Below are 15,727 nucleotides of genomic sequence, written 5' to 3'. Positions count from 1 at the left end.
CAAATTAAAAATAATTTTTTTCTTCATTTAGCTCTGAAAAAATATTTGGGCTTCTAGCAGTGTGTGGGACTAGTTCTATTAGTCCTTCTATACTGACCTCCAGCAGGTTGCAAATTGAATATAATTTTTTTCTGCATCTAGCTCTGAAAAAATAGTTGGGCTTCTAGCGGTGTGTGGGACTTGGTCTATTAGTCCATCTATACTGACCTCCATCAGGTTGCAAATTAAAAATAATTTTTTTCTGCATCTAGCTCTGAAAAAATATTTGGGCTTCTAGCAGTGTGTGGGACTTGGTCTATTAGTCCATCTATACTGACCTCCATCAGGTTGCAAATTAAAAATAATTTTTTTCTTCATTTAGCTCTGAAAAAATATTTGGGCTTCTAGCAGTGTGTGGGACTTGTTCTATTTGTCCTTCTATACTGACCTCCAGCAGGTTGCAAATTGAATATAATTTTTTTCTGCATCTAGCTCTGAAAAAATAGTTGGGCTTCTAGCGGTGTGTGGGACTTGGTCTATTAGTCCATCTATACTGACCTCCATCAGGTTGCAAATTAAAAATAATTTTTTTCTGCATCTAGCTCTGAAAAAATATTTGGGCTTCTAGCAGTGTGTGGGACTTGGTCTATTAGTCCATCTATAATGACCTCCATCAGGTTGCAAATTAAAAATAATTTTTATCTGCATCTACAGTACCTCTGAAAAAATATTTGGGCTTCTAGCAGTGTGTGGGACTATTTGTATTAGTCCATCTATACTGACCTCCATCAGGTTGCAAATTCAAAATAATTTTTTTCTGCATCTAACCCAGCCAATAGTTTTGGCCTAATACCACAGTTTGGCCACTCAGCTCTTCTCGGTTACCATCCATTGTTTTTTTGTGCAAACAACTCCAGAGTTGTGAATTAGTTAACCACCAAAATGAGTGGAAAAAGGCCTGCTGCTGGTGGAAAGGGGAATAGGCGTGTTGGGAAGGGGAAAAAAGGTTGTGTCCGTGGGGTAGGTGTTAAAGCAACAGTAACATCTGCAGAAGAAAGACCATCTTCCAGCCAAACTAAAATGTCTACTTCTTTTAGCGGACAATGTGATAAGATCCCTTTCTTACGGCCACGCCAATCGCTACAAATTCCAGATGAGGCACAAAAACAGCAGGTGCTTCAACGGATATCAAGTGCTCCTTTAAGTGGGCTCTCCTCCACATCAACTTCAACATCACAAATACTCCATTCCTCAAAGGTGTCACCCAAATCGCACTTGCTTCCTCACAGCTCCCAAATCTCCAGCTGCCCGTCTGAGTATGAGGTAGAACAGATGGTTGAGTCTGCAGAGCTGTTTACTCATACTATAGCCTGGGAATCAGAGGTCGACTCCAGCGCTTCTGTGAATCCAGACGAGGAAATGATCTGCACTGATGCCCAGAATCTTTATGAGTCGGATCCAGGACCAGACGCAGAAGGTTCTGACCATAATGTAGACCCTCATTCCCAAACTGTAACTCCTGTTGGTGGAGACAATGAGGAAGACGATGATAAGACTCAAATACCTGATTGGAGCGACAACTTTAGTTTTTTGTCAGGGCAGGAACAGGTTGGCTCTGAGGACGACGGGTGTGATAACGCACAGGGTGATGATGATGAGGTCGGAGATCCCACTTACTGTCAACCCACAGTCAGCAAAGAGATGAGGTCAGCAGAGGAGGTGGAGGAAGATGCTAGTGACGACGAGGTCAGGTTGCGCCTTCCTGGACAGAGACGTAGTACTGGAAGCACGTCAACAACTGCATCCTCAAACACAACTCTGCCTCTCACCACAAGTCGTGGTGGCTCTTCAGGTCGCATGGGTGCTAAGCCTTGCATAGCCTGGGCATTTTTTCAGATCGATAAAGATGACCCAACTCGTGTTATCTGTAACATTTGTCAGCAAAAGCTAAGTAGAGGCCAAAAAATACATAGTTTGAGTACTTCATGCATGAACCGGCACATGGACATGAAGCATAAGTTGCAGTGGGAAGCTCAGTGTGCTACAATGCGGCCTAGCCGGCCGGGCCAATCACCGTCTGCCATATCTTGTGCATCCGCGGCCTCTTCATCCTCTGTGACTGGGGGGACAGCAGTCACACCTGTTTTGGGGCGCAGACCTGCCACCTCTTTACCCGCAACAGCCAGCGTGATTGGCAGGTCATCATTTTCTTTGGAGGTGGTAACAGCAGCTGGTGTTGAGCGCTGTCCGACATCGATAGCACCACCTTTGGATCAAGGCAACCTAACATGTCCGCCTGCATCTTCCTCACAGACCGGCAGTTTGCCGGGGACACCCTTATCAACCCCGTCTAAGCACAATAGCCAGCCCTCGGTCCCTCAGATGTGGACAAGTAAAAGACCATTTCCTCCTAGCCATGAGAAAGCTAAGAGGTTGAATTTCACCATCTGCAAGCTCTTGGCTACAGAAATGCTGCCTTTCCGCCTGGTGGACACAGAGGATTTTCGAGACCTTATGTCCGTCGCAGTGCCCCAGTACCAGATGCCCAGTCGGCACTACTTCTCAAATAAAGGTGTGCCTGCGCTCCACCAGCATGTCGCACACAACATCACCGCTTCTTTGAGAAACTCTGTGTGTGACAGGGTGCATTTCACCACAGACACTTGGACGAGTAGGCATGGACAGGGGCGTTACATGTCGCTGACTGGGCACTGGGTAACTATGGTGACAGCAGGACAAGGGGCTGCTGTCCAAGTCTTGCCGTCCCCACGAGTTGTGCGTCAATCCTCTTTATGTCAAAGTTCCTCCACTGCTTCTGCCTCCTCAACCTCCTCTCGGTCTTCCACCTGCACCCAAAGCCTGTCTGGTCATGCCACAAGCTTTCTAACTGCGCAGAAGGGATCCTGCACACCTCCTTACTATGCTGGCAGTAGGGCTCAACGTCATCAGGCGGTTTTTACATTGAAATGTCTGGGAAATGTGAGTCACACAGCTGAGGAGTTGTGGTCAGCTCTGGAGAACCAATTTCATGAATGGTTGTCTCCACTGGACCTGAAACCAGGGAAGGCCGTGTGCGACAATGCTGCAAACCTGGGTGCGGCCCTTCGCCGGGGCAATGTCACACACCTGCCTTGTATGGCTCACGTGTTGAACCTGGTTGTCCAGCAATTTTTAGCCCACTATCCCAGACTAGATGGCCTTCTGCAGAGGGCACGGTCGCTGTGTGCTCACTTCCGCCGTTCGCATCCCGCAGCTCAGCGACTTACATCTCTACAGAAGTCGTTGGGCCTGCCACTTCACCGGCTAAAATGCGATGTGCCTACCCGGTGGAATTCAACTCTGCACATGTTGCAGCGACTGTGGCAGCACCGACAAGCCCTGGTGCAATACGTTCTGACGTATAGCCTGGGCCAACGAGATTCAGAGGTGGGGCAAATCACGCTGGAGGAGTGGTCTCAGATCAGGGACCTATGCACCCTTCTGCACAGTTTTGAAATGGCGACGAAGATGTTTAGTGCTGACGATGCCATTATCAGCATGACTATTCCGGTGATTTACATGCTGGAGCACATGTTAAACAGAATTCGGAGTCAGGTGGTGGCACAAGAGGAGGTGGAGGAAGTAGAGGAGGAGGAGTTGTATGCGGAAGGGCTAACATCTGCAAGGACCAGACGGTCGGCAGCACCAAGGCGGCAGGCATGTGAGGGTGGGGGAGATGATTTTACCAGGGCGCATGGTAGCAGCCAAACTAGTGAGGAAGGTGCAGGAGCCCAGGAAGAAGTGGAGGACGAACTGATGGAAGACTCATCAGATGAGGGAGACCTTGATCACATTTCTGTTGTGCGAGGTTGGGGGGAGAGGACAGAGGAAGGAAGCATGATTGTTACCTCGCCACCAACACAACAGGGACTTGGTGCTCCTGGATGCGCAACACACATGAGTGCCTTCTTGCACTACCTGCAACATGACCCTCGAATTGTGAGAATTAGAAATAATCCTGACTACTGGGTTGCCACACTGTTAGATCCCCGGTACAAAAGTAAATTTGCAGAAATTATTCCTGCCATAGAAAGGGATGCACGCATGCAGGAGTATCAGCAGAGACTGTTGCAGAATCTTACATGTGCTTTTCCACAAAATACCAGTGGTGCACGTAGTGAATCTCACAGTTCCAACTTGCCAACCGTGGGACCGTCAAGTGTTCAGCACTCAAACCGTAACAGAACCACAGTATCTGCTGGTAACATCAATTTTGCGGAATCATTTCACCACTTTTTTAGCCCATCCTTTGCAAGGCCACAGGAGACAAGAAGTCTGACACATAGTCAACGCCTAGAGACGATGGTACAGGAGTATCACCAAGTAAACATTGAAGCCACGACTGTGTCACTGGACCCTTGCTCTTTTTGGGCTTCCAATCTGGATAAATGGCCGGAGCTAGCCACTTACGCCTTGGAGATCTTGTCATGCCCCGCAGCCAGCGTTCTGTCTGAACGTGTGTTCAGCGCTGCTGGTGGTGTGCTGACAGATAAGTGCACGCGGCTCTCCACTGATAATGTAGACAGACTCACGTTCATAAAGATGAACAAATCATGGATCCGAAACGACTTTTCTACCCCTGTGTCATCCTGGGGAGAGTAAAAGCTTGATGATTGGTTAAAATCACCCTACCAACCGTTTTAAGCTTTCAAATTACTAATCATGTTTATCTGTATCTTGACTGGAAAATAATTTGGGCTTTGTAGCAGTGTGCAGCACTGATCCTATTAGGCCATCTATAATAAGCTTCACCAGATTTAAAATTAAAAATAATTTTTAGCTGCATCTAGCCCGGAAAATAATTTTGGGGCTCCGAGATGCGCAAGACACATAAGTGCCTTCTTGCTGCACTACCTGCAGCATGACCCTCATATTGTCAGAATTCGAAGTAGTCATGACTACTGGGTTGCCACACTCTTAGATCCCCCAAACTTTTCGATCAACCTTTTCATTTTAATAAAGACCAAAAAAATGGTCATTTTTGAAATTATAAGCATTAGCAGGTTGTTAGAAACTGAAATCAAACAGTTTTCAACTCAAAACTTTATTCTAGGTGATGTTACATTTTCACATAGGACCCCTTGTTCGAAAGGAGCTTCTGAACGCTCTCGTCCATTGAATTTGTCAGGTTTTGGATGGTTTCTGCTTCAATTGTTTTGCATGAGGACAGAATACCCTCCCAGAGCTGTTGCTTAGATGTGAACTGCCTCCAGCCATCATAGACACTCCTTTTAATGATGCTCCAAAGGTTCTGAATGGGGTAGAGGTCAGGGGAGCATGGGGGTCACACCATAAGTTTGTCCCCTTTTATGCCCATATCAGCCAGAGATGCAGATGTTTTATGTGCAGCATGAGATGGTGCATTATCATGCAGAAAAATGATCTTGCTGTGAAATACACGGTTCTTCTTCTTGAACCATGGCAGGAAGTGCTGTTTGAGAAAATCCACATACATTATGGAGTTCATCTTTAGCGCCTTCAGGGATCCTAAAGGGGCCGACAATCTCTCTCCCCATGATTCCAGCCCAAAACATTACTCCACCTCCTCCTTGTTGGCGCTGTAGCCGTGTTTGCGTGGGGTGTCCATCAACCAGCCATCCTCCACTCCATTCATCTGGACCATCGAGCGCTGCACGGCACTCATCCGTGAACAAAACAGTTTTGAAATCAGTCTTCATGTAATGTTTGGCCCACTGGAGCCGTTTCTGCTTGTGTGAAGTGGATAGAGGAGGTCGACAGGATGGCGTATGCACAGCTGCAAACCTCTGAAGGACCCTGCATCTTGTTGTTCGGGGGACGTTGGAGGCACAAGCAGCTTCAAAAACTTGTCTGCTGCTATGACAAGGCTTTTTTGCCGCTGCTCTTTCAACCTGACGTAATTGCCTGTAGGAAAGAGTCCTCAATTTGCCCTTATCAGCACGCACACGTGTGTACTGTAAATCAGCTACATACTTCTTGATTGCCAAGACACTTCATCCTGATCATCGCACAATGTTGATTGTAGTCATGCCTTGACCTAAACACTCCACAATTTGTTGCTTCTCAGCAGCCGACACATCCTTTTTCTTTCCCATTTTGGCAGAAAATGTAGGCTGCTTAATAATGTGAGAGAGCCTTCTTAAGTAGTCTTGCCTTTCATTGGACACACCTGCCAAACTAATTAGCACAGGTGTCTGCAATTGCTTACAGTGATATAAAGAGCCCTGACACACATCACCATCAATGAGTTTAACTGACAAACAAACAAATTCTTCCCTTATCACTCCTAAATACTTTTTGCATAATAATTTGGAACGCGGTGTACATGTGCTTTTCCACAAAACACCAGTGGTTCACGTAGTGAATCTTACAGTTCTAACTTGCCAACCGTGGTCTGTATGGAATTGTTCAATAAAGGGCCCAAAATTAAGATAACATAGATGGGAGAGGTCTCTATGAATAGGAATTCCTAAGTATTTGATACCCTGTGAGGGCCAGGCAAAGGGAAAGTTGGACTGGATGGAATCCTATATGGATTTAGGGAGGGAGACATCGAGGGCCTCAGACTTCGCTGCATTGATTTTAAAATTTTACCATGTAACAAAGTGATCTATTTCAGCCATAACAGCAGGGATGGATATATGTGATTGAGTGATATATACTAGGACATCATCAGCAAATAGAGAGCACTTGTACTCGGTGCCTCCCACCTCAATCCACCTAATATTGGGGTTATGGCGAATTGATGAGAGCAGGTGCTCCGTCACTAGGATGTATAAGAGAGGGGACAGAGGACATCCCTGCCTTGTCCCATTGGTGATTGTGAAAGGTGATGAAAATGTTCTGACGCACCCCCTGGGCCTTGGGACACCCGGAGCCGGACCCTTTTTGGTGGATGCTGGTGGTTGTAGTCTTCGTGGCGGCGATCCGGTTCCGTGGCTCAGGGCGGTCAAACCAGTGGCGGAACTATTTATGTGGTTTTGATGTTTAAATGTCCGACTACGCCACCCGTGGATTGCGGTCAGAGTGAACCGCCGCTACAGGGCAGACCGCTAAGGCTGGTGTTGTGGGTGCAGCAGAGCGTAGCATAACTCCCCATGGGAGGAGTATAGCCTCAGGGCAGTGTATGCGGAGGATGGGGGTGATGGTGCAGGGCAGCAGCAGTAACGACACGGAGTCAGTGATGCAGTTCAGGGCCTTTACTCACAGTTCTTATTATCCAGACCACGTCTGCAGGTAACGGCTGCCCACGTCGTACTGTGCTCACCAGGTGAGGGGCTCAGACAACTCCCAGATAACTTTGGAGCGCTTCACAGGACCCCCTTTGTGTGTCCTTTGTCTGGCCTTTCTTACCAACACTTCTGTCCGGCTGCCTCGGGCCTCCTCTTGGTAAACTTGGCGCCAGTTTCCCTGACCCTATGTGGTGCCTTCCTAGCGGGTGGAGCAAGGGGCTGCGCCACATAAAATGTCAGAGCCTCCGGTTTCTAGCTGAGGGTCGTTTCCTGCCTCCACTAGTTCGGGGACCGGTCTCCCCCTTTGGCCTGACCCCTCCACGCAGGTGGATTCGGGCGTGCGGTGGCGACTCGCCCGTCCGCACCCCTGGGATCCCTTCATTCCTCGTTCCTGGAGCCTTCTCCGCTCCTCTTCCTTCCTTCTCCCTCTTGCAGGCCTGGGCCTCTGTTACTAGGCCCGCCTCCGGAGCAGAGCTCATGCAGAGCCCCTGCTCCCTGCCACTTCTGCTCAGACTTCTCTGCACTGAACTAAGATGGTGCCCACCTTTTATACTCCCTTCTCAATGCACCCAGGAACTGCTTCCTCCCTGCTCCTGCACTGCAGGGTTCCCCTTCCTCAGTGTTCCCTCCCCCCACTCCAGCCAGGGACAGGGACTGTCGTGCCCATCTCAGGGGCATATTGGTCGCCCTGCCCCACGGCAATGTGGTGTAATGCATGCAGGTGTCGGGTCCTGATCCACACTCCATCCTTATCTGAGAGTGAGATATCACACCTCTAGGTGAGGTGCAATACGTCTGTAGCAACCGAGCCCTCGGTGCTACAGTTCCATTTATCTTCAGCCTAGGTGACGTATTGTGATACAGGGCCGTGATTTTGGCTATAAAAGGGTCCCCTAGACCCCTACCCCAAGCTTTTTAAGAGAATCATATATGGCGTGCCAGGAGACTCTATGGAATGCTTTCTCAGCATCCAACGAGAGTATCTACTTACAAATTTTTAACTGCATCTAGCCCAGGAAATACTTTGTGCCTAGTAGCAGTGTCTGCTAGTCAGCGGATTATCCCGGCTGTTAAGCAAGCTACACCACCTGTTGTTTGGACACTTAATTTTTTCAAAGGAAATGCTTCGGGACCACGGGATACTCAGTGAAGAGCATCAGGAGGCACCCCAAGGCATAGGGGCTGGGACTGGCACTAGGATGCCTTGCGGTGGACAGCCGAGCTCGATCCTTATAAAAGCTTTTTAACTCCAGCAGCTTTAGTGGACGCTACTGGAGCTGGAATTACGCGGCTGCTGGCATGAGACTTGCCCTCCAATAGATCCTTGTAAATGGATTTAAAGTGTATTCATTCAAATTAGAGGGACAATTTAAATTAAAAAGCTTAGAGCTGCCTCCACCACAGGGGGGCTCTCTCGACCCACCAGCGGACAGGCACCAGTATTGGGAGAGGGGGGCTGGCCGTCAGGGTTCACCGCGGCTCTGGCACAAACCCGGCGACACGGAGGTGGCACGGGCAGGAGCGGACTGGCCGTCTCGGCTTCTCACTTTTTGGATTTTAGAAGGGCATGACATGCCTATATCTGTGTCTCCCCCTCCTTTTACTCCTCCACCTCTTTTCTTTTCGCATGACTATATGTACTTGTCACTTTTCCATGTGTTAGTTGTGTCTTCTGAGCAGTTTGTCAGCTTTTGGACACCTTTGAAGGTGTTTTCTATGTGTTTCTATGTGTTTTTGTTTGCCTGCCATTGGTTTTAACGGTGTTCGAAGGTGTTCGACGAACAGTTCGACGAACAGTTCGGCGAACACACGGGTGTTCGACGAACCGAACCGAACTCGAACACTACGGGGGTGGCTCAACACTACTCAACACTACTAATAATCCCCGATAATATAAGCAAAAAATATATAGTTGAGATCTAGTTCAGATAAAAAGTATACATTTTATTGAGCATGTTAAAACATATTAGATATCAATGTAATACAAATGTGGAGCTCAATGGATGCTTTTTTTTTGGTAAGGACACAAACTGTGTGACAGAACAGGCAAAAAAATGAACAATTAGTGATGAGCGAGTATGTTCTGTTAATCCTTTTGGCGAGCATGCTCGGGTGCTCGCCGAGTATCTTCATCGGTGCTCGGTGATATGTTTGAATCACTCCCATGTGCATGATTTGCGACTGTTTGACAGCTTTATTACATGTGAGCAATGCCTAAGAAATAGACATTCCTCACATGTAATAAAGCTATCAAAGAGGGGCAAATCATGGATATAGGAGTGATGTGATTCAAACATATCATCGAGCACGCTGTGAATACTCGGAAAACACCCGAGCATGCTCGTAAATCTCGAGTAACGAGCATGCTCACTCATCACCATTAATAATGGATGGGATATGGGCAACTTAATCTATATGCAACCTATTATTGAAACATATCAATCATGTATGGTAACAATCAATGATACGAGAGGTAAGGTCTCACTAGTACTGCTATTAAAATACATCATGTGAGATAAACGATTCTCAAGTGGTACAGTAGTAATGGAAAGTCCCATATGTAGAAAAACAAGTTTTATACACCAAAGAGACGTCCTACAACCCGTATGCTATGGCAGTAATAAGTCTGTATATAGTTATGAGACTAGTATTGTGTATACATTGTATACATTGTCATGAGGCAAAAGATGGTATTTGTTAAAATACAGGATGCTCACCCATAAAGTGCCAAAGTTCCCCAATGAAGCCTGCGCAAAACGCGCGTTGGGGCTCTTCTGAAGCACAAGGCACTTGAGAGTCGTCTATCTCATATGAGGTATTTTCATAGCAGTACTAGTGAGACCTTACCTCTCGTATCATTGATTGTTACCATACATGATTGATATGTTTGAATAATGTGTTGCATATAAATTTATTAGCCCATATTCCATTAATTATTCATTTTTTTGCCTGTGCTGTCACACAGTTTATGTCCTTGCCAAGAAAAAATCCATTCATCTTCGCACTTGTATTACATTGATATCTAATATGTTTTAACATGCTCAATAAAATTTATACTTTTTATATGAACTAGATCTCAACTATATATATAGTTTTTTATATTATCAGGGATTATTAGCTCCTGTTTTTCTTCTCTATTTTTGTTTCAAAGCATATTGGGAGTTCCCCATATGGACTATAGTCCCTACATTTATCTATGGCTCTAGCAAATTCCTTATATTAGACTATGCTTTGTAGGGATGGTCTTACAGGTGAACAACATGTGCATTGTTACATGTGACACCAGTGATCGCTGTATGATCCCATCAAATTTATGGAAATTGGCGATATTTCTTATGCCAGAAATGTTACTCCAGTCTTTGATTTCATTCTTTTACTGGAGTGTCTGGAGAAGAACACAGAGGTACTTGCCACTGAGAAGATATGCCAAATTCATTATTTGGCATCAGCTTATTAATGAATTAAACTGTGTTATTCAAGCATGCCCCTCATTAAAACTGACATATGAAACTTCTTCCATAGACTTCTCCATTGATAAAGCCAATTACCTTTTTTTCAGGTCCTGCTGGAGTAAGCAACCTACATTAGCACTGAAGATATATAACATCTGACAGAAGTGTATAGTTAATAGCTCCACACTTCTGTGTTGAGTAACATATCTTTAGTGCTTATTTAGGCTGCACACTCCGGTTGGCAGGATCTGTGGACTCTGGTCATGTGAACCTGATGACATCATCAAACGTCCTTCTTCACTCCTATGTTGCTGCCAGCTTACGATTGGTCAGTGTCATACAGGGAGAAGAAGTACATGTCCCCAGTGGCAGCTATCTTATAACATCCACTTGGACTTAACTAACATAGGCTAATAAGGTGCCAAATATTTAATTGCTAAAATGGAAATGGGGAATTTAAATAATTCAGCCAGTATTACACCATGTGTCTAGTTTAACATGACAAATTTGGTCCTCCTTAGGCCAAAAAGTTTCTGGCCATATGTAATATTCTGGCCACCATTATCTTAGCAGGTTCAGTTGCCAGTCAATCTTCTGTATACCCAAGTATGCATACAGAAGGTGTAAAGTTAACAGTAACCTTTGTAGGAAAGCCGGTGGCAAAGTCATGGATGGTAGGTATCTGTCACTGAGGTGGCTTACCTCAGTGATGTAAGTCCCAGAGATGAAGACTTAAGAAACAACAGGTTGCTTTTTTTGGGACCGGATTTTAGAAGAGACCAAAAAAACTTGGGATGGATTGGTCACTCCCATATCTCCAGTGCATACTTTTCAGGTCCTATATAAGGCAGCTGAGCTAAGTATATGACAGCTGTGGCCAATCACTGGTCTCATCAGTGATACTGCTAAAGTCACTGATTGACTTCAATGTGACAAGAGATCAGATGCCTATATGTAAAATGGAGACCAGCGGCACTGGAACAATACACTGTACAATGCTGGTAATATGATATTATATGGCATGGGTACTGTATTTGTACACTGTATTGCAGCACACAATATGGGGCAGTGCCAACAGAACTTATAGCACAGGGCACCATCCAATGTACGGAAGAGCTTATATCATTTGTAATTCTTCTTTTTCTTATCTTTTTCAAATTCTTAAGCATTATTTCTAACATTAAATTTAATTACATATCCACAGGATATCTGACCATCTTGTGATCAATGGAGCTCTGATCACAGGGACCCCCATCGATCTGAGAGAAGTGTGACAGTGGTGCTTAGCGCATAAACATGTGCATTCATTGCCTTAGGTATTGTTGGAAAAAGCCAAGCACAATACCTGGCTATCTTTGTCAAACCTATAGACAATAAATAGAACCGAGGCACATATGCATGGCCACCACTCCAGGGAATTTAGAGACCTGTTATCGGGATAAGTTGCAATCTAAAGTGATGGACACCTCACCAGTTACCACATATACCGTTGATAGGTGATAAGTTTTCACATTGGCAATTACTCTTTCAGCATTGTAGGAAAGTACACTTCTTCCTGAAAACCATCAACAAGAAAAGTAATGAGCATAGATCTATATGTACATTTATTGTATTAAAACAAGGTGTATCCCATGAACCACTCCGTGTCCCATGCAGACGTGGTACAGCCCCTCCACTAGTTTGTAAAAATTGCACATATTACAAAAATCCAAGACATCGGGTATCTTTCTTCCACAAAAATTATGGTCCATGATGACTGACTTACTATAAATACTTCTTGTCTTGTGTTATTTGACTATGCACCTTTTTTTCTTGGCTTGACAAAGTCCCTGCTTGGCCTAAATATTGCTAATTTTCCTGTGTGTACACTAGTGTCAATAAAAATCATTTTTGTGGAAGGAAGATACCTGGGGCCTTGGATTTTTGGAGTACGTACATTTATTGTATTGTCATACTTTATATTAAGACAGTACATCCTATTTTTACATTGAATTCTAATATGTTTACAGGTAGTTGCCAGAATGGAATTAAGCCAGCCAGCAACCCATCTATTGCTATTGTTGGTGCCATGACTGTGCCTCCCACACCATTAATGGGCATTGAATCAGAATCATTACAAGGGTTGTCTACGACTTTGGCTTCACCCTATCATATGCTGACAATATCTCCAATCAAGATACCGCTTCTAGCCTCTCAACTGCCTGGTAAGTTTTTCCATTATATTTTATACTATGAAATGAATTGAATGTGTATCTTGATGTAGATCATACTTACTACTTTTACTCCTTGACAAAGCAGGGCAAAGCACGCATTACTTCGATAGGATACATGGACAGATAGCAGTCAGATTTGTAATGTAATATTAACTGGTATACCATTGTATTTTCTCCTTGGTGCTAGTATTTGGTATACCTTTACTTAAATTATATTGTACTGTGATTATTAAACAGTACTGCAAATATTTATACAGCGCTATTTATTGATAATACTAGAAATGTTACTTCTCTGGCCCATCGCGTGTCTTAATTTTTGAGTTACCTCGTTATTTTATGTTATTTTAATTGCTTGAATAAAACTAATGATTTTTTTTAAAAACGGACCTTTTGTTTCACTCTTTTTGCTTGAATTTCGTTTTAGTCAGGTGTTTTGATACTTACGCAGATTATAGTATGTATATAATATCTACACATTTAAATAGGCAAGAACATTTTGCAGAAGAAAAAAGATCACAAATGATCAATGTCTTAATAAGGGTGCTTTCACATTGTGTTTTATGTCCCGGCGGGGCAGACATCCTAAAATTCCCCGCTCCCGTGTACTTTTTTCGGGAGTGTACGCCCACAGGAGGCGGACACTCAGACGTAGGTTGCTGCGTCTGAGTGTCCGCCTCGTGTGGGCGTACACTCCCGAAAAAAGTGCACGGCAGAGCGTACATTCGCTCTGTCGTCACCATTGCGGTCTATGGCCCCCATCCCAGCATACGTCCAGACCCTGTTTTGCGGAGAATTTTAGGACGTATGCCCCGATGGAAACACAGAACGCAATGTGAAAGCTCCCAAAGAGTAACAACTGAGACATTTTGGTCCAACTAATATCTCCACCCTACCTTAGCTACTAGTTAGGAGATTTCAGCTTTGACCTTGATTTGATTAACAAGTATCTTCTGCGTACATTTCCACAAAACATCCAGTCACATGCAAGAGTGAAAAGTAAAAGCCAAAAAATAAGATCTTGGCATTAGACGCTTCTAACCTCCCTTCTATGGCAGCAGGAAAAGAAATGTCTACTTAAGGCATTCTCATATTGTTAGAAGGGTCTCTCGAAATAGGAAGATCACAGAGTATACCTCTGCTGCCATGTCCACCATTTATCAGTAATCAGCATGGAAACGTGTTCAATTATCTGCAGCGTCTCTGCAGGAGAAATTTAAGAATTGCATGTTACCAACGAAACACAAAAGGCTGTCCATGTATTCCATTGACTTACTAGGTCCTCATTTGTAGCAGCCCACTATTTTCACTACAGTAATTCCATATGACAGAGTCCTCTATGTTTATTCAGTTTTCCTTAAAAAAAGTAGATGAATGTCTTTCTAAACTAGACAACCCTTTATATACAGATCCTATGCAAAGCTGATGTATCTATTCTTACCTTTCCTTGAAATTCATTGATGAGTCCAATGTCTTACTATACAAATCTAATAAAGTAACATTACATGCTACCAAAACCCTTGACAGATTTCTATTTCATCAAATCCACTGGGGTGGCCACATACGGCAGAAACATTTGCCAACAGAGTATCATAAAAACATGCTTTTTTGCTTTTTTAATCTATCTGGTTACATCACATCATACATTTCAGAATATGTTTTCCCCAAAGCAAAGGTAAAAAAGGACGTGTCTGTAAAAGTCAGCACTTGATCAGAACTGGTGCTATGGCTACTATGCTACTGCTTCTTTGCTGTCTAAATCTATTAGTTTATTGGCTACCCAACTTTTAGTGTGTGCTAGCTACTTGTATGCATGGATTGTATGTATTTAACCTTCCATTACCACCCCACTTAGCACTGCAGTTAATCACTGAGCTCAGCAGGTATGCCTTAGTAGTAGTGTTGAGCGAGTATGTTCTATTAACCCTTTCGCCGAGTATGCTCGGGCCGAGCTCCGAGTATTTATAGCTGCTCGGTGATATGGTTGAATCACTCCCGTGTGCATGATTTGCGACTGTTTGACAGTTTTATTACATGGGAGGAATGTCTATTTCTTACACATTCCTAACATGTAATAAAACTGTCAAACAGCTGCAAATCATGCACACGGGAGCGATTCAACCATATCACTGAGCAGCTATAAATACTCGGAGCTCGGCCCGAGCGTACTCGGACAGAACATACTCACTCAGCAGTACTTAGTAGATGAGATTAGCTGCTCAGAGACTCTAAGATCACTGATTGACTGCAGTTCGGATAACGTAATGTCAGCACTGCAGACAATAAGGGTGCAGACAGTCGTACAGCACGCTTGATGATCACATCGCAATACCCTGACTGGCCGACGGCTCTCCTGAGCCAAGCGTGACAGCCTGTATGTCTATGCAGCTGTCATGCTTGGGTCAGAAGAGCCGCTGGCCAGTCTTAGCATTGCGATGCAATTGTCATTCGTGTTGTATGACCATATGTCTGCGCCATAACAGTCCTCGGGAGCAGCGGCGGAGACACAGCACTGAATCCTTGGAGAGTGAGTAAAGCCTAAAGACAGGGGTTTCTGAAGATGAAAACCCCCTTTCATGTTATTCTTAAAAGTTAGACATTTTCCATATCAATTTTTCATAGTTTACAAGATCTCTTTTTGCAATCGTCCCATAAAAACACTTTTTGCTTACATCTTGGATAAAAATCTCTTCTGATCACAGGATACACAAGAGTTTAGCTTATTAGTTACGGAACCATCACCAGTGATGTGACTTCTAATGAGCACATATGTGACGGGCACACAGGTGTGTTACATTTACCTAATAAATTGGATTTGTGTCGAACTTCCCCAAGC

The 15,727-nt window shown here is 44.5% G+C and overlaps 1 protein-coding gene across 3 annotated transcripts in view; it reads left to right on the top strand.

Moving 5' to 3' along the window:
- Positions 1 to 15,727, top strand: part of TCERG1L (transcription elongation regulator 1 like) — a 402,802-nt gene that overhangs the window by 133,618 nt on the left and 253,457 nt on the right. For all 3 annotated transcript variants that reach the window (XM_073685097.1, XM_073685095.1, XM_073685096.1), the window contains exon 4: positions 12,691 to 12,885. In XM_073685097.1, the coding sequence (XP_073541198.1) occupies positions 12,691 to 12,885 (195 nt within the window). The remainder of the gene's footprint in view (positions 1 to 12,690; positions 12,886 to 15,727) is intronic.

The sequence above is a fragment of the Phyllobates terribilis genome, unplaced genomic scaffold, assembly GCF_046119375.1.
Source record: "Phyllobates terribilis strain yellow unplaced genomic scaffold, ASM4611937v1 Scaffold_5__5_contigs__length_657084704, whole genome shotgun sequence".
Classification (NCBI taxonomy): domain Eukaryota; kingdom Metazoa; phylum Chordata; class Amphibia; order Anura; family Dendrobatidae; genus Phyllobates; species Phyllobates terribilis.
This window is presented reverse-complemented; position numbering and strand designations above follow the sequence as displayed.